The 25267-nt window shown below is 33.5% G+C and overlaps 1 protein-coding gene across 1 annotated transcript; it reads left to right on the top strand.

Moving 5' to 3' along the window:
* Positions 1 to 6213: 6213 nt before the first annotated feature.
* On the top strand, positions 6214 to 17019 carry LOC148598490 (serine racemase-like). The gene is made up of 9 exons (XM_088561159.1): positions 6214 to 6398; positions 9605 to 9646; positions 10678 to 10844; positions 12029 to 12113; positions 13342 to 13468; positions 13835 to 13885; positions 15216 to 15343; positions 16111 to 16161; positions 16552 to 17019. The coding sequence occupies exons 1-9, from the start codon at positions 6216 to 6218 to the stop codon at positions 16699 to 16701; spliced, it is 984 nt and encodes a 327-aa protein (XP_088417285.1). The 5' UTR covers positions 6214 to 6215; the 3' UTR covers positions 16702 to 17019.
* The last annotated feature ends 8248 nt before the right edge of the window (positions 17020 to 25267 follow it).

Here is a 25267-nt window from a genome sequence, read left to right as displayed (position 1 = left end):
ATTTTATCAGATTCGCTAAAATCGTTTTTTTTTTTAATTCAGTACATCCACAGTCGTATTAATTCAATCTAGTATCGTAACTACAAGATTGAAGTCATCACTACAGAAGTGTTATGGTCGTCATCATGAACTCGTGGATCGTTATGGTGTATCCATCAGCACTATGAAAACTGATTTATTCAACGGGTCATAGTTTTCCTTTCCTCGTTTGTCTACACCGGATTTGACTTTTTATGAGCAACTCGGCGGGTGTTTCTAGAAAAAGCAGAGGACGCTTACTTTGTATGTATGATTTTAGTTACTTTATGTTCTTTGTTGAGTATGTCTGTTTTCCCTCTCTGGTCATTGTCCCTCGATTACATTCTTTTGATTACCGCTTTAACCATGGTTTCCTTGATTACTCTTTCAATACTTTTTACTGTTTTTAAAATTGACGCTAAAAGAGTTTTTACGTCGCAAAACAGAACGTTACTTTGGAAACGTCAAAAAATGCGCTTTGTGACATTTTTGTTAGACACGGTTTTACATTATATATATATAACCCATTTGTTAAGAAAAAAGTAAAAATGAAGTGATAAAACCTTAAATGAGGATGAATACATTTTTAAGTATATGAAGAAATCGACTCAACACCATTTGCCTTTTTGAACAATTCGTTCGAATTTCGCATGGTGTACGCGTGAATAAATGAAATATACAAATTTTAGATGTTGTGACATTTTGGTTAGACACAGACAAAATGCTGCGCTAAGATACTAAGATACATGTTCAACCAAGTACCATTATTTTTAGAATATACTATCTGCAACATATATACATGTCAAACTCAAAATTTCATAGTTATTAGTTCACTCAAGGCTAACGAAAAAAAGCTTTTGATAAAGACAGGGTAGCACGCAACTTACAGAAAACGTCGGGAAAAAGACAACGTGACATCACGTGCGTATTTATCTACTATTAGACAATAAAACTCATTATTTTTTAGAATAAACATGATATTCTGAATATGTATACAGTCCTTTAAAAAAAGCTGTTCGCATAACTTTAAAAAAAATGTCTTTAACATTTTGTCTTCAAATCGATATCTTTCCATTTTTACAATGTCCACATCAAAGGGGAGATATTTGTGATATTGTAATACGCTTTGATCTTATCATTACGTCATGAAAAATATGACATCGTCTGCATGCAGCACAAACTGCTCTTCCCAAAAAAGTTTGTTTTATCAAAATACCCCAAGAAACAACGTAGATATATTGGTGAAATGGAAAGCAGGCATTTCTTAAAGTTACCCGTCCACAAATGAAAATGGACGTTCTTGTGATCGAATAGTGCTTTCCCTCTGCAATTAATGGCATCTTTCAAATATTTATGATTATAATCCTAAAACAACAACCATTTTCGAACATTTTAATATCTATATTGCCTTTGATAACTCCACATTCCAATAGCAATATTTAAGTTTTCGTAACCAGCTCCGGTTCAGTCGAATGTGACATCAACAACGTACGCAACATCAAAGCAAATACTAGTTTACATGTAACATAATCCTGCTAAAAAGTTGTTTTTCCGACGTAACTATAGAAGTTTGGTCAGTGCTTGTGTTGTAATTAGAAGATATATAATTACTCAATGTACAATATATATGTACGTACAAGAGCAAAAAAAGTGTTCTCTTACATGATTGTAAAAGTCACTATAGGCGCTTCAGCCATGTTAAACAATTTCCTGCTTTACTGCATGTTATTATCATTCTGTTAGTTTATAAGTTTTGCTATAAAAGATCTGAAAAAAATATTAATATGCAATGCAGTCGCTCCCACACGTTTTGCTATTTCTTTTTGTTTTGTCTGTTTGTTTTTGTTTGCTTGTTTGTATTTAATTTTGTTTTTATTATAATTGTTTTCGCGTAGTTTTAATATAGTACAGTATCGACAATGCACTACCGGCGGAAAAAGTAAGTTTGTAAGTTTTATATTGTATGAATTTTCTTTTAAGCCTCGCATAACAAATAAAAGAAATGCGTCCTTATAATGTGATAATATCGTAAGCATCAATATGAAAATAAATGTGATAATATCGTAAGCATCAATATGAAAATAAATAAATTCTGAAGTTACATGGACAAGTTTGTAGAAAAGTCAGTAATTCAAAAGTAATAAAAAAGTGATATTGCATGTATTAGATGCAACCCCTATATTATCGAGGATTATTTCCTAAGTGACGAGACCATTATATATTGTACCGATACGACAGGACATTACGTTATAGAAAACATTTCAGCTGAGTACCTCCTGACAACGATTTGTTAAATTTGACTGAAAAAGATTTTACCTAAATCTGCCATATCCGTAATTGCAATTACATGTATTATTATCAGTTTAATACATGTACTATTGAATATAATATATTTTCGTTTAAATTTAACTTAATAAGCACATACTATATAATGATAAAAAATTATTAAATACTGAGAAGTTGTAATTTGTTTATTTTTGGTTCTTTTAATTGTTTGCTTTTATAATTTAAGGAGTTTATTTTTTTCCAATATTTATAATGTGTATCTATTTATACTTATTGTACATGAACTATTTTCTGCTGTTTATCGTCAGTTTGAGCAAATGCATTTGTTTGAATGTTTCTCAATGTGCAATAAAACTTATATGGTGTTTCTCTTTACCATCTAGACATATTGGCACGTGATAAGGGTATATTTAGACATATTGGCACGTGATAAGGGTATATTTAGACGTATTGGCACGTGATAAGGGTATATTTAAGTGTGAAAACCAAAGAAGATGTAACTAAAACGAATATCTTTGATTTGTGATATTTCAAATGAAGTGTAATCTAATTTTCTCTGACTTCTTTTCTTCTCTAGTTCCCTCCCCCCCCCCCAAAAAAAAAAGGATTTGAAGGTCATGTTTGGGTTTTATGAAAGAAAATTCAAAATAACTGGATTATATTTACACATGAGAATTTTAATGAGGAACACCAGCTTTTTTCTTTTTTTCGGCGGATGTTATCCTACAAAGAAAAAAAACATTTTTTTTTCAAATATGAGTTAACATATTACCATCAATGCTATCCTAAATAGCATTAGGACTTACACTACCAATAGATTGCTGACCATCATAAAAAATGTGCTATCATTTATCCATTTCTCACTGCAAATAAAGGTATTAAGTATAAAAAGTAAAAGGAAATAGTTGTGGCGTTGTTTATAACTTTGCCTACACAGGATGTTTATGTGAATTTCACTTGACTTTATACTGAACCTAGTACATGTTTATTTTTTTTTTTTTTTTTTTTTTTTTTATTTTTTTTTTTTTTTTTTTGGGGGGGGGGTGTTTCTTTGTTCAATCCAATAACAACATGCTGAACGTTTCACCCAGCCAGCCAATAGGCCCTGCAACACACGAAAACAATCGTTATATGCAGATATATGCACAACTTATTATAAATCTGTGAAGCTGTTTACGGTGTACAATAATACTAACTTGCATAAAGAGGCGGGGTTTAGAAACAAAGTGTGGCAGATGTGTCACACCTTTGAAATGGCAAACGCGCAGAAGATTGTTTTCAATCAAGTAAACTCAAAGAGAGACGTTACGACTTTCAAAACATGAAGTGTACAAATATATCACCCTAAGCACACAATGTTGAAGCCAACCAGACATCATTTTTTTTTACGTCAGTTTTTATTTTCAGTTGTAAATTAAGTGTAACATTTTAACTAATTACTCCTCAAGGCCTTGATTTTTCTGTTTCCCAGTCAAAACTTTTGAACATTGATACTAAATAGTAATATTTAAATATCGTTAAAACATTCATATACGGCCATTTAGTCTTTGTTTACAGCGCATCGCTAAGTTGCTATGTGCGAAGTCTCATCTGTGACACTTTCTTCTAGTAAAGCTTAATACATTTCTACACAGCCAATAAATTCCAAATGATTATTAGATAAATAAATGAAAATAAAATCGTATCAAAAAAAAAAAATCCTCGGAATAATAACACTGCTGTTCCAGTTATGACTACAGTACCTAACTAGGCCACTGAGCAGTTGTACAAATTCGCTTTTCTAACTTGCTTTTATAGTATTGCATTTCTTTCATACAGATCTGCCAGTGCAATATCATTATACATGCTGTGGTTTTAGAAACAATCCCATCACTAACACAAGAATTTTTTAGACTCAATTGTAATGTGTAAACGGTAATTTTGGTAAAGGTACATATGCCCTGGTTAATGTTTCAATTTGTGTTTAAAAATTCGACCAAGTGTGATTTTGTTTAGAATTGTTGGACAAAAGGTTTGATAAAACTATGTCAATGTTTATCACGACATATATATTCATTAAAAACATTCAAGTGTGGAAATCCTTACATTACTCTAAGGTAATGAGACGGAAAAACTTGACATTTATGACAATGAAGTATTTATATACTACCCGCAATAGTTTATTGGGACAAATGCGTGTCTATTTCATGAACTTTGTTTCGACATATTTTAAACGTAACTTCTTAATGTTCCAAATGATAACTGACGTAAACCTTTCGGAATTATGAGTATTCAAGGGAACCAAGATTTGAGGCTTAATAAAGTATATATTCAAAGGATAAACACAAGACACATACACACACAATAAAGTACTAGAAGTAACGGAACAACACGAACAAAGAACCAACGTGAATGAACAAGCTGGCCTCCACTAAAAACTGAAAGCATGGACCGGGTACACACGAATGAAAAGAATCCTCTACGTCTCTAAAAGCACACACAGAGTTGTTAATAAAATGTCACGTCTGGGGTAGACGAAAGAGGAAAGAAAAACTACGATATCCATACATTTGTATAGCGGAAACGAAACTGAGATCAAAGGATCTGAGTATCAAAACAATGTTCTTTCTTTTGATAAGTTAGCTTCATAAGAGTGAATAAACAGGGCAGCGAGTATCGGGGAAAAAAGTGTTAATATTGGAATGTTTACTGTTCACCATATACATTTTCTTTCTTTTCAATACATTTTAATCGTAATAGTTTTGTCGAATAAATGCGTAACTTTCATATATATTTTCGCCACCACATTTGAAACATGACTTCCATGTCTTCCTTATAATAACATTTTCAGCTTGAACAAATAAGTACTATGAACACATGTATGTACAGTATAAATTAAAAATTCATTATTAAAATGCGAATACCAGTGTAGCATTATCCTGCTAAAATAGTTCCGAAGGAACAGAACTATGAACAGAGTTAGTGTGTAAAGTAAAAGTACTAGTTGAGATATTATTGCTATACGTACAATGTACATGCAAGTATATGAGCGAATGGAGTTTACTCTTTTAATATAATAACCAATGTCCGGGTTCCTCTGAATACTGGGATTTTTGGGGGGAGGGGGCTGAGCGGCTTACACAAAAGATACTGGGCTGTGATATGCTGAACCTAGATTAAAGGTCGTCACTTAAAATGATCAAGAGTTCGTTTTCAATATTACAAACTAACTCAATATTTCATAGATTAAAGGTCGTTAAAGCTAGAGTACCGGGTTATACTCACTTGCAATATGGCGGGTGCCGATTTGGGAGCAGGACATGCTTACCCTCCGAGGCACCTGATGTTACTCCAGGTCTTTTGTGGGAGTTCACATTGCTAGTGTTTTTGTTTTTCGTGTGACGTCTTGTTTGCCTTATCTTCAGTTTTTTGTGTAATCTTTTTTATTATGTTTGCTACATTATGTATGTAGATCGTCTGTGTTTTATGTGTTCACATTTAGGCCATGTTTTGGGATTTTGACGAATCATCCCCACCACTGCTGACGCTTCGGATTTTTTAACAAAATTTTGGCCGATATTCAGTGTTGCGTTTCCTCCTTATTAATTCATTATTTTAATTTTATTTTTTATATTGTCATTTCAAAAAGTCTTTTGTTTCTGACTCATAAGTTCAATCTTTTCTCTTGTTTTCTTTAAATATTCCAGTTTCTTTTATGTGATCTAGTGCTAATGCTTTCATTGAAAAAATGATTACGCAGATGATCCCCAACTTTTAAAAAACACTACATGCCTGAACTAATCTTTGCTTACGTATTAAAATAATATAAGGCATATGTGTTTTTTCATAACGTATATTATTCACTTAGGTGAACCTTAACTGTCTTTAATTAATTAAACTGTACGTTTTGATTCAAAGCAATTCTCGCAAAAATGGACCACGGAGTTACATTGGAAGATATTGTTGCAGCGAGGAAGAGAATAAAATCGTACATTCATAAAACGAAGACTTTTACGAGCGAGAAATTCAACGAACTGACTAAATGGACTGTATTTTTCAAAGCTGAAAATCTTCAAGCAACTGGTTCGTTTAAGGTCAGGGGAGCCCTGAATTGTGTAAGTTATTATTTTAAATTTATTTCGTTTTATATCAAATACTTCAAATTTGTTTAATCCTTGAAATATATATTTAACTTTTGAAAGAACATCATTCTGAAATTTAGCCCTACTAGATGGGTTAGGTGTGTACACGCTTGGCAATTCTGCCTGAGTTTTATTTACTACCACGATATTAGCTTAGAATAGGACATTTCCTTAAATTAACGTTTTGCTTCTTCTTTGGTAGAAGATATATGTATTTCAAATATAAAGTGAATGCGAACGCGAATGTTTAATAACTTAATGTCCATGTATTGCATACTGGCACTTGTGTATTTGGTTCATGATACTCAGGTTGTATACAAATTGCATACTTTTTCCAGCACAGAAATAGTTCACGGAAGATATTCGTCCCTATCTTGCTTCGGTTTAGGAATTAAATCGTCACGATCGTGAGACTTATATTTATTTGATCTTATTTATTTATTTATTTATTTATTTATTAAAAGTTGGAGAATAGCCGATCTGAATTGTACGAATTTGTATTGAGAAATATAATGTAGGGTTGTTATAGAATGGCTTTTATTTCAATTCCCGTGATGTGCCCGAAGCATTTCGTATTTGGTCTAGGATAGTTGTATTAGGAGACAACGCCGAAATCCCGTATAATGGCTTGTATAAGGACAGTATACTTAGCCAATGTGAAATAAAAACAACTCTATCACACCGTTATTATATGAATAGAGAAAATATAAATCTTGATAGGATTTCATTTTTAGACGATTTCGGTATTGAGCCTATTCTACCGTATTGAGCCTGTTTTTTCAGTATTGAGCAGTGTTTTGTTTGTTGTTGTTGTTGTTGTTGTTTTTTTTGGGGGGGTTTTTTCCGTATTGAGCTTGGATATTTTAGTACTGAGCAGTCATTGTGTTTTTCTTTGTATTGAACTTGTTTTTTTTAGTATTAAGCCGTGTTTCACTATTGAGTTGTTTTTTTTTTTTTCAAGAGCTTGTATTCCCGTTTTGAGTCTGTTTTTTTTATTTTTTTCGTATTGAGTTTGTTTTTCCCGTGTTGAGCTTTTTTTTTATTGAGCCAGTTTTTTTCGGTATTGAGCCAGTTTTTTTTCGGTATTGCGCCTGTTTTTCAGTACTGAGTATTGAGTTAATTTTTCATGATGAATGAATTCATAAATATCTCTAATTGTTAAACTGATTTTCATACCAGGTCAGAAATTGATTTTGTTTCTAATATCGTAAGGTGTTGAAAGTACTGTTCAGATACGGCTTTTCATATTGATAATTTTTTCCAATTACCATTTGTCTTTTTACGACATTGGGGAAAAGATAAATTATATTTTAGTAATTTACTAAACTTAGGTTCAATAATATTAGCATTACGCTAAGTAGGTACTTTAATTTCGATTTAGACACAGAGTGACACATTTGAGACTATTTTCTAATTATTGACAATAAACTCTAAGTGTGTTTAATCCATGGTGCTAATCTGTTATAATCTCATGTTGTCATGCTAATTAACTTTGTAATTTGTCTTTGTGTGTATTTTTTGGTAAGGGAGATTGGATCAGGTATGAATACTGTCCATCTATAATATAAGTATTCCACGCTGAATTCATATTCTTCGCGATACACACAGTCAAAGCATCGCCAGTAAGCATCAGGGAGGGTATGTTAGCAGGCACCGACTAATTATCAGTCACTGTATGTCCATTGTCACCAGTGGTGTGGTCGAGGGCATCACATCAACCTAATAACCACCAGCCATTACTCAGGCTTCCCAGGTTCCACACAAACCAGTACACAGCATCACGATTATATTACAATGTCCCTTCCTTTTTAACATTTAGTTGAAGACAAACATATTGTTTCCATGCTTTAGGAATTACACTTCTATTGAAATACTAAATCTAAGAAAAGTGAAATTAACCATTTCAACAGTAGAAATGGATTTTACGCACAGCTCTTTGGTAACAGTAACACAGACTTGTGAAGTGATTCATTTAACACCTACTGATTTGTTGCAGCATAACATTTTGTCACTTGGAAGTTAATAAAATTCGTATACAAGAAAAGACGTAGGGAAAGATAAATGTAGCTGGTCATCTTTTGCACTGTCAGAACTTCATTTACACTGAATGAAAATTTAACAAAAATTATATGATATGAATGCCATATCCTAAAGTAAGACATTTTCTGTCGGTATTTTACCCACAACAAGAAGAGTAAAATTAACCATGTCAACATTACTAATGCATTTGGTCTCGATTTTCATATTTCCTGCAAAACCTTTTTATTTTTTATTCACTTTAAAGGGGGACACCGGGTCAGCCCATCTATGAATTAGCGCCAGGCCTTATCTTAGAATACACTAATTTTTTTTCATGAGAACGTTTCTACTTTAGTTGTTGTTCGAGTATACAAATGTAACTTGTCAGAAAAGTGTAAATATTCAAATTCTGAACGCATATGTAAATGTGTTTCGTTCTGGCATTTACTATAGAATCTTGGGTTTATTACACTAGGGTGCTGTTTAGGATGTATGAATTATTTATGCACCTACTTAAGTAGCAGTCTTCGTAAGAATCATGCAAAATCTGTAATATGTGATACACCACAAAAAAGGCTGCACATTTTTATTTTTGTTATTTACTTCATAGGCCTATATGATGAAATGTACAATCGTTCATTCCAATCTGTCTGCTCTTAGGATATAATCCACATTTAAAACCCAACAGTTTCTGTTATATTTTAATGTCATTTATAGAGTTATCTCCGTTAATTTTGAATTCTACAGTGCATTCTAACTATCTTTATCTCCTACAATTTGTAAGACCACGTGATATATGAAAAATCAAATGTTAATTTCTGTTTACTACCGTCACAGCAATTTAAACAAAATATAAAAAATAAAAATGTGTTGGCTTTTTACCCATGAATCACATTTTGTCATGATCAGTCGCGTAGCTGCCGTTAGGCAAAAAAGCTTTTGCCTGCACTTAATTTTGCCAATTTCTTGATTTGTACACCTTTTATCCAGACACTTTAATCGAATCAGAAATGTGTTTTTAAAATTATTTCAATTTTTCTTTCAATCTAAAATATGACATGGTTGTGACTTTTTATTTGAGATTTATACACCTTTAACTTCATACAGATACTGTTAATTGATATTTTTTAAATTGTTTTAATTATTATCATTATTTACAGATACTTCTACTGAAAGAAAGAAAGAATGACATCAAAGGCGTGGTAATGTATTTTTGCATTCTTATGTCTTTACTCCAAATAAAATAGACAGGAGATATAAAGCAGATAACTGGATTTTACGGTTTAAAGAACTTTTGCATCGCGTTTGATTTATTTATTTGATTTAACTGAAAACTTTAGATTCACAATGACTCTTCATATGGTACCGTTTTTCAGGAATGGTTTATAAATACTATGGAACAAAGAACGAGTATGGTGAAAGGCAACAAATAAACCTGTAATGGATATAACTTAAATCCAAGTAAATACTTTCGGAAATTCAACAAAACTTTTTTTATGATTAAACTGCACACGTGCAAGTTCGAAAATAGAGAGGTTCAGTTATGAATAACGACTTTTTTTTATTTCTCATTTCGTATTATCGACTTCCCTTTCATCTGTGTCAAAATTTCTTCAGCACCTGCGTATGGCGTATTTTATATCACAACTCATACGTTATGCCAATGCTTATCGAACCTACTTTTTTTACTATGCTAAACTTCTTACACTTAAACATCTGGAAAAGGCTTACATGTATGTTGTTACATGATTTACTACTGAAGTTTTATGGTTGTCAACATGAACTCGAGAATTATTATTGTGAATCCACAAGTACTATGACAACCGATTTTCCTTTCTACTTCTGTCCACCCCGAACGTACATGTACATTGTTTTTTTTGTAACTCGGTGGATGTATTCAGAGTAGCAGAGGATGTTCACCCTACCAGTTCATCTGATTTATGCTTCCAGTTTTAGTGGAGTCCGAGTAGCTCTTTTATTTTCGTTTCTTTGGACGTGTTATTTTGGTTATTTCAGGTCCTTTATTGTGTTCGTTTGTTTGTTTTTGTTTTGTTTTGTGTTTGTTTTTGTTTTGTATAGTCTGTATCCTTGGTATTTTTTTTTTATTTTACTCATGTCTTGGTTTCCTTGGTTACTCTTTCAAGGTGAAGTGTTGTTTCGTTCATTCCAATTTCGCTTTTCTAGATTTTTATTCAGACGTATGTCTACTCATACATGTACTTGTATCTTGCAGGTGACTCACAGTAGCGGTAACCACGGCCAAGCGGTAGCATGGGCAGCCAAAATATCAGGCTTGGATTGTTGTGTTGTTGTACCAAGAACCGCTCCTAGAGTCAAAGCGGAAGCCATTAAAGACTTGGGTGCTGAATTAATTTTTTGTGAACCCAACCCAACTGCAAGGTACATGTATGAACACACTACTACCGAGCTTCTATCAGTTGTGATTATCATAATTACTATACAGGTTAGGTGTTTTAAGTGCGAATCTCTGTAAGAATCAGGCAGTGGGTGAAACATGGTATGAAAAACCCACCATTTTGAAAGTTTAATTTGACTATTTGCACCATCAGAATTAATGGGAAAAGATAAGAAAATCCATGTCATGTTGGTGCTCTAAGTTAAAATTTCATTTAAATGCACTGAAATGAACTTTTCAAGGGCAGATAACTGTGTCAGTCACCTCAGATTTCAAACATTCTATTGAAAACTTTCTGGGAAATGCAGAGATGCAGAAATCAGAGAATGATCCTTTCAAACAGAGAAAGCGCTCTTGAGTGTAATAATATTGTCATATTGGTGGGTTTTTGACGTGCATGTTTCTGATTTTTCCTATTTTGCCTGATTCTTACAAAAAACTGACACTTTAGACCTTATTAGTTAGTGCGATCGAGACGTAACCCGTGTTGAAGGCTAGATAGTGAACTTTATTATTCTTTTTTGTACCTGATTATTCAGGTTGTGGAATCGCAGGTACTCCCTCACCCACATTTTTAACCCAATTTTAACGTTATAACATTTATGATAATTGTGTGAAGCGTGAAGCTTAAATAATACTGAAGTGACTTGTAAGCATTGAAAAAATGTAAGGTTCTTAAATTTTACTTTAACATTTAAAAATAAATGCTGTTTAAGTAAGTAAGTAAGTAGATTATTTATTATAATGACATGTGTAAATTCTATCAATGCCATGTAATACATACAGTGTATATTAAACACGTTTAAGTCACATTCAAAATTTTTTGTTGGTTTTTTTTTTTCAGAAAATTTTTATTTGAAAAATTTGAGCAAAAATATAATTTAGAGTTAAAAAATCTCTGGTTTTCTCTAATTGACATTAAGCTTAGTTGATCCAAACAAAAAATATCACGAAGTTCCTTTGACCGGTTCTACCATACTCTACTCGTAACGGAAGTATACCACTTCTTACCCTGTAGCTGTGCCAGAAGTGATCGTTAAGAATTATTCAAGTGTATATGCGAATGTTGATTTACATATCATTTGTATGTTCCGTTTTAAAGACATACAAACATAAGCTCGATTTAACAACATGTACAAAAGATATTTTTTTATTAATACAATCACAGGTCAAATACATGTGATCAAGTTGTCCAAGAACGAGGGTACGAATTTATTCCATCCTCCGACCATCCCGATGTCATTGCGGGACAGGTAAGTCCGACCATCCCGATGTCCTTGTAGGACAGGTAAGTCTGACCTTCCCGATGTCATTGCAGAACAGGTAAGTCCAGCCATCCTGATGCCATTGCAGGACAGGTATATCCGACCATCCCGACGTCCTTGTAGGACAGGTGAGTCCGACCATCCCGATGTCATTGCGGGACAGGTAAGTCCGGCCATCCTGATGTCCTTGTAGGACAGATAAGTCCGACCATCCCGATGTCATTACGACACAGGTAAGTCCGACCATCCCCATGTTATTGCAGGACAGGTAAGTCCAAACATCTCGATGTCATTGCGGGACAGGTAAGTCCGACCATCCGGATGTCCTTGTAGAACAGGTAATTCGATCATCCCGATTTCATTATATGACAGGTAAGTCCGACCATCCCGATGTCATTATAGGACAGGTAAGTCGATCATCCCGATGTCATCGCTGGACAGGTAAGTCCGACCATACCAATGTCATGGCGGAACGGGTACATACAGCAGAAGTGTATGTTTTGATTGCTTACCAAAACACTGAAACTAATCAAAATTCTTACTTCAGTGAAAACATTACGAGATATTTAGTTAGCGGCCGGAAAGGTCCCAGTGTAAAGAAGGTTTTTAAAAGGTTGGGGGAACAGCTACTGAAATGGTTTTACTTAATAATTTAGTGACATTTTTTGCTGAATTTCACGTGGTGAAAATTGGGTTATATTATGATGAATGTTGTTTGAGCGGGCGGGAAATTATTTTCGCAACACTTTTCTCGGCAACTGCTAATCGCATCCAAATGATATTAAATATCCAGCATCATTAACAAGTCCCATATCGTAGGATCCGATTTCATGGCTGTCGAACATCTACTTCTGTCTTTGACCCATTTGTCTATTCTCTATCCATTTAAATGTATCTCCTTCTGGATCGGAGTCTGGCATCTGTTTTGTATTGTACAATTTTTAATAGGTATTAAATCATTTTTCCGTCATACTCTTCATTATCTTGCACTGGCAGATCCAGAAGGGGTGGTGCAGGGACTGGCACACTCCTTGTCATGTGTAAAATTGACAAGCAATGTCAAATAATGTCTTTGCACTCCCCTTTTTTGAGAAACCTCGGCTGGAACCCCTCTTTTTCAAAGTGTCTGGATCCGCCCACCTTGTATTGCAGCTATATTGTAAATCTTCATATGCAGAGCAAATCAATGTGCATTGATTTTTTATATATATAATAGGGAACTATAGCTCTGGAACTGTTAGAGGAAGTACCAAATTTAGATACTATAATAGTATCTGCTAGTGGTGGAGGCATGATATCTGGCATAGCTATAGCAGCAAAAAGTAAAAATAAGGACATAAAAGGTGGGCATAAAGGGTTATCATGCACAAACTGTATAGATAGAGAAAAAAAAAACAAATGCAATTAACTGCAATGAACGTAGGCTATTATACAAATAAAATTTTATTTCAAAATGTGTCATAATACAACTGGTAAGAAGTTATTATAATAATAGGGGGTGAAAAAAGAGGTCGTTAAGTATATTGTGGACCATTGATTTCAGGTTACGATATCCGAAACGCATGAATATATAAAACAAATATTGTCAATGTGCAATAAAAACTTCTCCACGAAAAAAAAAAATGTTTAAAAAAAGTTTTCATATATAACTACCTGAAAAAGGTATATGTATCGTATATATAAAATTCCTGTATTTCGTTGTTTTCCAGTTTACATGGTTGAACCGGATGGAAAAATGGCAGAAAAATGTATTCGTTCAGGTTGGCTTTTATAATAATGTATGGTATAGGGAAAACCAGTGACCCGGATGGGCAGGTGACCAGGATCTTTAAATGAAATGAAGGTCACTAATTGTAGTTTTAATTGTCAGTATCTGTAAGAATCAGGCAGTCGGTGAAAATGCTATGAAAAAAAACACCATATTGATAGTGCAATTTGACTATTTTCACCATCAGAATAAAAAAAAAACAGTCAAGATTCTCGATATCATACTGGATTATTGAGTTACACTTTCATTGAAATGCATTGAAAATGAACATTGCAAGGGCAGATAACTCTGTCAAAAACCTTATTTTTCTAACATTCTATTGAAAAATTTCTGGGCAAAGCCAGTGATGCAGAGACCAGATAATGGTCTTTTCAAACAGAGAGAGCATCCCTGAGTGATATGTTATAGTCAGATCTGTGAGGTTTGACTTGCATGTTTCTGAGTTTCCTCATTTTGATTGATTCTTACGAACACTTACACTGAATTGTCTAGCTTTTTGTTCCTTAGGAATGATAAAATTGGTCCCCATTCTACCCATGAAGAAGAAAGGGATTATGTGATACCCTACGAAAAGTTGCTTGTCCGTCCGTCCGTTCATGTTTCCAGATGAAAACTAGAGAACGGACCATTTCGTTCACATTTTGAAACTTTGCACAGTCTTTTAGTACCACATTATACAGGTTAAGTTCAATTTTCAGCAAAATCCATAATGTAATTTTCGGCCATGCTTAACATTTTGCCATCCCATTTTTTTCACTATTACAACGTTTTGGGGTATCACTTGACTTTCGATTTATGTCTTATTTCTGAATACTTAGACACTGAACATGAAGGATTTCACTATGTGCAGCTAAGAAATCAGGGTCAATCTTGTAAAATGCTGTCACAGTACCGTTACAAAAACAAGCAACTCGTCTCGTAAAACCCTGGAATATCAAACTTCCTGTTTTTTTTGTTTTTGTTTTTATTTTTATTTTTTTGTTTTTTTTTTCTTGGTTTTGTTTTTGTTTTTTTGTTTTTGTTTATTCTTTGAGATCATTCGTAATTTAACCCAAATTTACACACAGACAAGACTTTTAGTTCTATTCACATGAAGCTTGCGTGAGTCGAGCTTCACTTGAAATTAACATTACATTCTTGTAATTTTCACGTGAAATTCACTTCAACTGGCATACACGTTAACATTAAGCGCCAAAATCATATGTATACTCGAATTCGTCCAACACAAAAATGCACGATTCAAGTGAAAATTGTGTGCTATTAATGTGAAAACCACGTGAGAATAGTTTCCCCTTGTAGTTTCAATTCTGTAATCATTTTAGGCAAACGTTTGTGGCCAAATCCGCCTCAGTTCTTGAACACTATAGCTGATGGTATAATTCTGCAGCAGCTTAGCCATCTGCCGTTTAAAATAATTTGTGATTTGGTGGAAAAGGACGTCATTACAGTGGTAAGTAAAAGTAAAGACTTACCTCTCTACACCGTTTGTGTGGTACATATAAGTGTAGTTCACTAATTGTTTTAATTGAGCATTGAACACTGAATACAAGACTGATATATGATTTTAAAGAACCTTGATTAATACATGCTTAGATGCATTTCAATGATCTCAAGCTACATGTACGCCAGAGTAAAGATATTAAGAATCTGATACCGATGAGACCGAGAAATCTCAGACACCCAAAGGTAAGATTTAAAGTTTTCTGACGGGGCTCAGAAGTCTTAACAAAGGATGTCTGAGATTTCCTTCTTTTGCATTTTATAGCGGTGTTTGATTCTTTTTCCCCACTTTTAAAGTTAATTTGTAATTAGTGCACCAATTCAGAGAACACTGCTTGCCAAAATTGCTTTGAATTTACAGGACGTCATAAACGTCGCGTGTTTTATCTTACCCGTAGGTGAGATAAAGATATCTCACATATCTCAAAAAATAGGATTGTGCTTGTCTCTTTAGTGAGAAAAGAATCTCTAATTCACAGGCTTTCTTTTCTCACGACCCCTCTCATACGATTTTTCAAATGACAATTGCCAAAAGGCGGGGCGGGAGGAGGTGGAAGCCGTCAATGGCTTTCAGTAATTCATATACCAACTAAATATTGCGTGTTACATAGAGCAATTCTAATTAGCAGAATAACGGAGATTGTATTATTTCTATGAGCATTTATAACTGGCACCAGTTCGTAATTTTCTATTTTTCTTCCAACATCATCTTTTCAGAATAATGAAGATATAATCAACGGAATGAGATTCTGTTTCCAACATATGAAGGTAACAAGTATTTGATATGTGGTTTGACAAGTCGTATGTTAATGGAAGGTCTTTGTTTTTTTCTACGGACTGTAGTTTCATGTATATACAGTAACCGACTTTCAAATTTTAATATAAAAGTCTTTCATTCAATGGAGAGAAGATCTAAACTATCCCCAGAGTATCTTCGTCGCATCTTGAAAACACTCATCCACACTCACCCACCACTCCACCCCACATACACACACTAAACATGTCATTCGATTTGAATAGTTTAGTCGATAAGAATGTTAAATATGACCAAAAGCCATAAAAGTGACACTGGTAACCATGATATTTCATGTGTCCCCATGCTGGTAATAAATGTATGGCACCATGAACAGATTAGAAATATTGTTCATCTACTTGTAGCTGGTTATAGAGGGTGCAGCAGGGGCCACGGTTGCAGCAGCAATGTCAAAAAGATTTCAGAAAATAGCGCCATCAGTGAAAAATCTCGGTGTTATTTTATGTGGAGGAAATGTGGATCTAGACAAATTACCATGGATTCTTCAAAATTGATACGCTCCTGCATGATAGTCGAATTTATTGTAAGCTTGAATGACTTTTTTTTTGTCAGGAGTGATTGCATACCATAATCGTTGATAGATTTAGGTGTCAGTCTCTGTAAGAATCAGGCAATGGGTGAAACATGATATAATAAACACCATTTTGAAGGTTCAGTTTTTATATTTGAACAATCAGAGTAAAAGGGAAAAACAAGATTCTCCATATCATTTTGGTATAATTATAAGTTATTATGAGTTATAATTTCACGGAAATATACTGAAAATAAACATTTCCAAGGCATATAGCTCTGTCAAAAATCTCATTTTTTAACGTTCTATTGAAATCCAGAGATGCAGAAATCAAATAATGGTCTTTCGAAATTGGGAAAGCATCTTTATATATTATATTGTCAGACTGGTAGATTTTTGACATGCATGTTCCCACTTTGCCCGATCCTTAAAATGAACTATCACTTAATACATAAAGTATGTTTTTGTAACATTTTGAATAACTTGGTGGAGGGTAGATAAAAAGACATGGATGGCTGTCGACATACTCGCTTAATTATGAAGCACAGTTACTGAATTTATATTTCACATAGAAGAATGGCGTTGTTGGTGAATTTCTTTATGAACTTTATTGCCTTTTGGTGCTGCTTGTATTCGTACAAGTTGTTATTAGCTGCACGATTTCAACGGTATCTAGTATTGTAAATGTCTGTCTGTCTTGTGCAATATACTAACGGCTCTTTATTTTCACAAACATACAGCGAAATATGTTTTTTTTGTTTTTGTTAAATGACTCAGTCATTTTTTTTATTCCATTTAGTACTTTTCCAAGATTTGATGAACATTTCATACACATGAAGTTTTTAACCATTGTTCATGACGCTGCACAGTGTATTACAAACATCTTAGTTAGAAGTAACGGTTGGTACTAAAATCTATCATTGAAATGTTGAGTAAATCATATTTATTTATAATTATGTCTCGGGATTGTACTTACTTATTTATCGTTTATTTCTAGTTATATATCAATTGTTCTTGTTAATACACAAATGTACATGTAAAGATACATTTATATGTAGTTGTTTTGTGTCCATTAAGCTGTGACAGTTCATTTGTTTAAATTAGTGTATTTATTCAATAAAGCAATATATATGTTGTCACAGTACTCTTGTTTAAAAAAAAACAAAACAAAACAAAAGAATAATTACAATAATATCAGGTACATGCATAACTACTTTAAGTATATACCAGGTCACAATATAGACGAAGGATACACCTGCACTCTTGGTGCTGTTCGGGTTACACCAGGGCCGTAGCCAGTTTTCTGATTGATTGATTGTTGGGGTTTAACGACCGAGCAGCAACATTTCAGCTATATTCAGTCGGTGAACATGAAATGGATGATAAAATGAACATGAAATGATGATGAAATGAAAAAAAAAGAATGGGACACAAGGATAATAAGGTTGACAAATTCTGATTGCCACAAGAAAACGGGAGGGATGGGTAGGGTCGGGCAATTTAGCCTCCTGTGGCGGAGCACAAAGGTTCCTACTCCTATCGAATACCACAGCAGGGTTCTTTAGCGTGCGAGGAACGTGGCGTCTTTCCCAACACGGTGCACCACTATGGTTTACGGTCAGGTTTTCCGTATTATAGCCTGACAACCCCAGCATGTAACACGTCAGGGGTATCCCATTTTACCACCTGGGCCACACAACCCAGTTGTTCTGTGGGCAGAGCGCCTAGCCTCCGGCTAGGCTTCCGAGCACTATTTAGTCGCCTTTTACGACAAGCTTAGCGCTGCTGCAGGCCTATTCTTTTCACAACCGGACCTGCACGGGGCGCCAGTTTTCTGAATGGGTGTGAGAACTGATCACTAATAAGCAATTTTACTTCTTTATCTGGTATGTTTTCTCTTTAATAACAGGCTAAGATGTAAAAATCAAAGTAGTTTTTTTTTTTTTTAAATGTGTACACACAAGTTCTTCCGTAATATGACGTCTTCTTTCAGACTTGATCCGGAACTACTCAGCCTTCCGTTTTTCATAGAAGAAAACAGTGCTATAGCAGCGGAAATGACCGACAGAAGTTTCGAGCGTACACGGGACTCTATGACTTCGAGGGGGTTTAACGTCGACTACCGTGTTGGGTCTCGCACACACGGTGGAAGTCTGCAGCAGAGCTATATTACCGCTTCCTGGTCTACTACACATCAATCAGCTAGCTAATGCTTTGCTTACAGAATGTGAAAAAAAAAATTCACAAGGCATGAACACTACTTATTACAAATCCCCGAAGCTGTTTCCGGTGTACTGTACTAATTTACATAAACGGGTGGGTTTTAGTACTGAGTGTGGCAGAGGTGTAACGCTTGGAAATAGCGAATATAACCTCTGTGCAGGAAATTGTATCGGGAATAGTCCCCAGACTTGATCGGTACGGTGAAGCTCATTGGTTGGCTGTTACACGTAATTTTTAATGAGTATGAATTCATGGCACGGTAAAATGGCACCTTGCAAATGGTCTACGTTCCTTGTTTTAATTGAGTCTGTGTTGCTCATTTACTTCTATTTCTACATGTATGTGTGTGTGTGTGTGTGTGTGTGTGTGTGTGTGTGTGTGCATTGTGTAAGTCTACTTTCCTTATCTAATCGCTATCCTTGGATTATTTTTTTTTTAGAATTATAGCCTTCGAACCTTGGTTCCTTTGATTCCCTTTTCACTTAGTTCAAGTGAATTTGCCTCGATCACAAGTATACCAATCAAAAACAGGTTGTATTCGATAAATGTTCCTAAAAGTGTGCAAGTTATCTAAAAAAAGAATGTGTATTGGTAGAGTCTCAATGCCATATAAATTCATAGATTATTAAAGAATCTAAGTTAGCACACGCACACATTTGCACTCATCAGGGAAACTTATTCCTAATGCTCAAATATAAAATGGTCACTTAACGGATTTCTGTGAAATCAATCCCATCTAAGATTTTTGCTAGTAACCATTCACCTAAGTGCGAAGAAAATTGGTAAAAAAGATGAAGGCACTATCCATGCGACAAGCCTAAATCACTGATTTTGAACTTAGCCCTCTTCGAAAAAAAGTGCCGCCCTCAGCCCGTTTTCTGTGAAAACCATTCTTATCCAAGATTTTATTTTATGCTAACCATTCACCAAAATTTGTAGGGATTCAGTCAGAAAATGAATGCACTATCCATGCGACGAGCCAAAACTCATTACAAAATTTTGTAATAAGCCCAGTCCCCATAAAAGTGCCAAAAAGTACTCTACGAAAACTAATCCCATCAAAGTTGTCATTGCGACTAATCATTCACCAAAGTTTAAAGAAAATCAGTCAAAAAAACGAAAGCGCTATCCAGGCATTTATTTTTACGACGACCTCTGGCAAAAAAGGTTCCTCCCCTAAGGCTTGTGAAAACCAATCCCAGCCAAGATTCATTGCTAATTACTATTAATCGAATGAAAGTTGGACGGGGATACGTAACAGAAATAGAGGCACTATTCAGACAATAAGCTGTGACGGACTGACGGGTCAAAAACATTATATAATTTCATGCTTGGGATACCTTAACGTCTTGGCTTCAACATAGAAAAAATTTAATCAATGATTTGATGATTTGTTTAATGTTTGTGAAGGTAATATGTACAAATCAAAACAAAATTTCGTACAAAATAGCACTTTTTACACAAACTTTGACTAGTCGACAAAAGTACATTAATAGCAATTAAAAAAGACGTCACTACTTTTTTCAATGTACAACAAATCCACACAGGGCTATTGCAAACCAGCTTGGTTTAACGTATTAAAATATGGATACATGTAAGATTGAAAAGTAATTCTCCCATTCTCAGGATGTAATTGAAAATGCACAAGTCAGTAATTAAATTCATGAGAGAGATTTCTCGCCATTCTACAATTCTAAGTTTTCTACAGCTTGCAAGGGGAAAACCGACTCTCCTACAGTCTTCATTTAAAACCATTTCTCCACTCTCTACGGTTTTAACTTCACTGCGTTGGGTGCAGAAATTATTTAAATCACTGATTACTAGAGAATTTATATCTAAACACACACACCAAAGCAATTACATATACATGTATCATGACAATTGCACGTAAACCCATAACTAGCAAAAATTACTTTGGGAGTGAGGGCCGTCCCACCCAGATTTCTTACATAGGTTGTTTAATTCCCCCATAATCAAGGTCAATTTTATCAAAAGCTGTTCATAATATTTTTCAAAAGACTTGAACATAATAATGTTTTATGCAAGAGTACTGCACATCGAAAAACATATACACCTAAAACTGTATAAAGTATAAGTTAAAGCATGAAGTCCGAGTGATTTTCATAAAATACTCTTCAAAATAATTACACAGATTTCTTTATACACATTCAATGGAATTTGAGGGAAATGCTAAAGCTCTCAATATGAAACATAAACAAAGATGTGCTTGTATTTCTTCAATGCAAAAAAAAAAAAAAAAACACAGCTGGTGTATAAACTTTTGAATCTGAAATTGTTCTGATAATATTTAGACTTCATGTTCGGTAAACCTGTCTTAACCCAGCCCTGCACAACCTTGAACATTCCTTCTACTAAGTGTTCAATATTCAGTGTATCTTCTGATGTCTTTTCTAAAACTACAGGCGTCAATGTACCACCGTCATCTCCATCCTCACCTCAAGCTTCCAAATTGAAAAATAATGTTTTTTTTTCCATGAAACCTTTATTTGTTTACAATTTCTACCCCTAAAACTTTCTTGCCTCGCCTTCTTCTGCTTTTAATTTTATTCACACGCCCCTCCACCTTAAATATGAGATCCTGTTAAACTGAAATTTTACTGTTGTAATTTTGAACCAGTGTAAATGAAATACCTTCCTATACTGAATACGACAACAGTCATTAGTCTTAAAGGGCTTCCTAATACAGGTCTGGGATTCATAAAATAAATCTCAATTTGAGAAATTTCCCAAAACTTTCAATTCTAAGTGATGGGTCAAACTTTGAGATCAGATCAAGGATTGGAGGAAAAAAATATTTTTACATAAAAAGTGAGCGTTAGGTTTCACAATACAATGTAGGAATGGTATTCAAAATGAGACGACGACAAATGCATATGCTTATGTAAATAATAAAAAAGATTGGTAGAAACGTGTGTACAAAGCGATAAATGCTGACTTGTTAATAGGAATACATGTACATGTAGGCAAAACAACACTGAAGTCCCGAAACAATAGGACATGTACAATGAACACAGTAACTGTATACACATTAACATGATATACATGTAATTTTATATTCTAAGGTGTTCTGTCAAAGCAATTATTTTGTGGAGTTTTTAAATAAAATGTTCACATGGCACTGCTTGATATGACCGCAAAGGTCGAACCCAGAACAGTTTGGCAAGTATGGTCACATCATTCAAATTTGATTTGAATTTTGATAATGATCAAATATTTGAAACAGGATAAGAATATAACTGGAATTGAAGTGGTCCTTTTTTGGGTCCCTTGTTCCTAAATGGTTTCAGTCATAACCTCCAAAATCAATCCTACCCTTTCTTAGGAGGTATAGCACCTCGTGGTATAACTTCAAAGCAATCCATTCCCTTGTCCTTTTCCTCATGTTATCATACATAAATCAGACAAAATACTTGTTTCCGACCCCTTATTTTTTACTTAGCTGATATCATAACCCTAAAAATCCATCCCTGTCTTCCTTCTTGTTGGATGTCACATTGTAGTAAAATTTATATGAGATCCATTAATGTTTAATAAGATTTGTATCCTGATTCACAAGAAAAATGCCAGTTTCAGGCTTCTTTGGTAAATATGTAGAAAAAAATCAAATCAAAGCACTGTTAGCACTGGATGTTTTTGATCCTTGAAAATAATAGGATACATAGTTAATTTCAAAGACTATATGAAAAAAAAATGTAATCATAACTGTACATTTTCCCTATAATTTAGAATTGTTTTTGTTTTCTTAAATGTTAAAACTGAATGTTAATCTTTAATACTGATTTCAGGGATATGATCTGAACATCAATAATAAAACAGTCTCCAATTTTATACAAATTTTGTTTCATTTCACCTTTTCCACAAATTTCTAAACCTAACCAAAAATTAATTTGAAATTACATTAAAAAACTATTTTAACTAAGTAGTTATTCCTAAACTGTGATAATAATCAAATAAAACAAATATCAGCATTAGAAAAGAATGTCAAATATTATTTAAGATTTCTTAAATAATTAAGTACATGTATACTTTTTGTATAAAATTACTCCAAACATTTAAACAGAACATGCTTAAAAAATTTAATGTTTCTTAACACATTCTGCAAAAAAACTTAATTTCTAAATGTTTTATTTTTATCTGAAGGATAAAAAAACAAAAGGTCACAACCTGTCTCTCTGAAAGAATGAAAGAGACTATCCTACAAACATGTGCTTGTACAATGTATGATACACAATGAAATTAAGGAGGTGGACCTATGCTAAGGGACACAACTCTTAGAAATCATTGGAATGTTTGTATTCAGCATTTTACATTAATCTCATGTAAGCACCAAAGTAACTTGGACTGATTTCATTCTGTTTCAATTGAAAGCTTGATAGGATTTAGTGAAATTAATATGTTACAAACATATCACTGATTTCAAGAGTTATGTCACTTACCCTAAGTTTACCTCCTTAAGACAGAAGTTAAATGAAAAGTATATTATACACCATGAAAATGACTTTAATGGGAGGTAATTAAAAAAAATATGTACAGTGTCTCTTAAAAAAGATACCGGTTTAATGCATACATATGACACTTTTGGAAGAAACAGTTAAGTGGGTTTTTGTTAATGAATTCCTTATACAGTCAAAACTTAAATTTTCATTCAAGACTTTCAACCATAACATGACACAACACTTCTAATGAGTTTGCTCTACCAGCAGGTCTGGCTTTTTTTTTTCAAATCCAAACTCCCATTAAAATTTTAAGTTTCTCTCCATTGGGGTGACTGGGAAACTTCTACTATACTTTCTATAACCTTATAACCAGAAAGAAGAAATTTACATGGTATTTGCCTGAAACTGAACAACGATACAAATCTCGTACATGGTGCTATAACAAGTAAGATATCACATTAAGTCAAATACTTATAAGTCCACAATAAATACAACACCAACTAAAGATTGTCAAATACACTTAAAAGATTTTCATTTGTTTATTTTTTAAGACATATCTGCCAGTCCAAATTACATTATATGGACTGGCAGGACAGTATATGGACCATCTGGCTTTCAAATTAAGAATGTGATGTCATAATTTTTAAAAAGTGGTGTATGTTTATCTCTTTTCTTCTGCACAAACTATCCAGAGTAAACTACATTAAAAAAAAACTAATATAGCAAATAGTTCATGATATCTAGGGTCGAATTGCAATATAATGGACGGGTTGGTCACCCCCAAAAAATTCAATAGATATCAGCTACGCTTTAGTCCATATTATATTTTGGGAGTGACCAACCAGTCAATATACATGTATTGCTCAGTATCATGAACTATTTGCTGAATAATGATTTTACAATTCCTCCATTTAGTGAACAGGTGTAATTACATGTAATGAGAATGGTTCTGATTAATACTTCTTCCTAATATTATTCCTCTCTCATTAATATACATATACATGTACATGTATGTTATTTGTGTCAATTGACATGTTCATGCTATTCAAATAAAAAAAAATAAAATAAACTTTTAAATTTGCAGTTAACATTGAATCTGGTGTAAGCTGGTTTACAAATTTATACCTGGCAAACAAAGGATATTGGATTTTAATGTTACAAGAACAGTAGTAGTTATACATGTGACAATACTTCTCCCAGCATAAAAAAATATTTGAAATAACTCTTTATAAATGTTTGATTTAAAATTCTTTGTAGCAATCAAGTCAAGTTTCAGCCCCCTTGGCTCCCATTGTAATGTCTTCTGACCTTTTGTCTGTTGACCCCAACTGATCTCTGTATAATTGAAGAAGTTTTTTGGAATGGGAGTGTATAACAAAACATCTATTCCTGTTCTTATCCAAAACAAGACAAAGTTTAACAATTAATCTTGATCATATAAAATGAATGTGTTAATGTACAGTAACAAGACGTAAATCGTGTGTTGTTAACATTCCAGCAGTTTGTACAAGTTGACATTAGAATCATGCAGATAAAGAGAAAAAGACAAGTCTAAAATATTTCTAAATAAACCTAAAACAACTTTAAATCTTCAAGAATACATTACAAATACAAGTTAATCGAAACTACTTACATGAATACACATGAAATATTGCAAAATATGTTTTTCATAGGTTTAGAATCACCATGAAAAAAACAATTGATTTTGACAATTAAACAAATTAATGAAATACAAGTAAAAATAAATCTTATGGAAAATTTATATCTTCCATTGGCCTTACTATATTTCTTTAAGAGAACTGTTTTCATATAATTTTAAAAAAAAACTGTTTCCATGTGATTATATAGGTACCAAACTAAATATTTCAA

This window comes from Perna viridis, chromosome 14 (genome assembly GCF_037379345.1).
Source record: "Perna viridis isolate PV_CMFRI_1.1 ecotype Kerala chromosome 14, ASM3737934v1, whole genome shotgun sequence".
Taxonomy (NCBI): domain Eukaryota; kingdom Metazoa; phylum Mollusca; class Bivalvia; order Mytilida; family Mytilidae; genus Perna; species Perna viridis.
This window is presented reverse-complemented; position numbering and strand designations above follow the sequence as displayed.

Excerpts from the sequence above, each read along its gene's own strand:
- LOC148598490 (XM_088561159.1), top strand. The coding sequence starts at position 6,216 with ATGGACCACGGAGTTACATTGGAAGATATTGTTGCAGCGAGGAAGAGA. Across the intron at positions 9,647-10,677 it reads AGAATGACATCAAAGGCGTG|GTGACTCACAGTAGCGGTAA; the intron begins GTAATGTATTTT and ends TGTATCTTGCAG. Across the intron at positions 13,886-15,215 it reads AGAAAAATGTATTCGTTCAG|GCAAACGTTTGTGGCCAAAT; the intron begins GTTGGCTTTTAT and ends TAATCATTTTAG.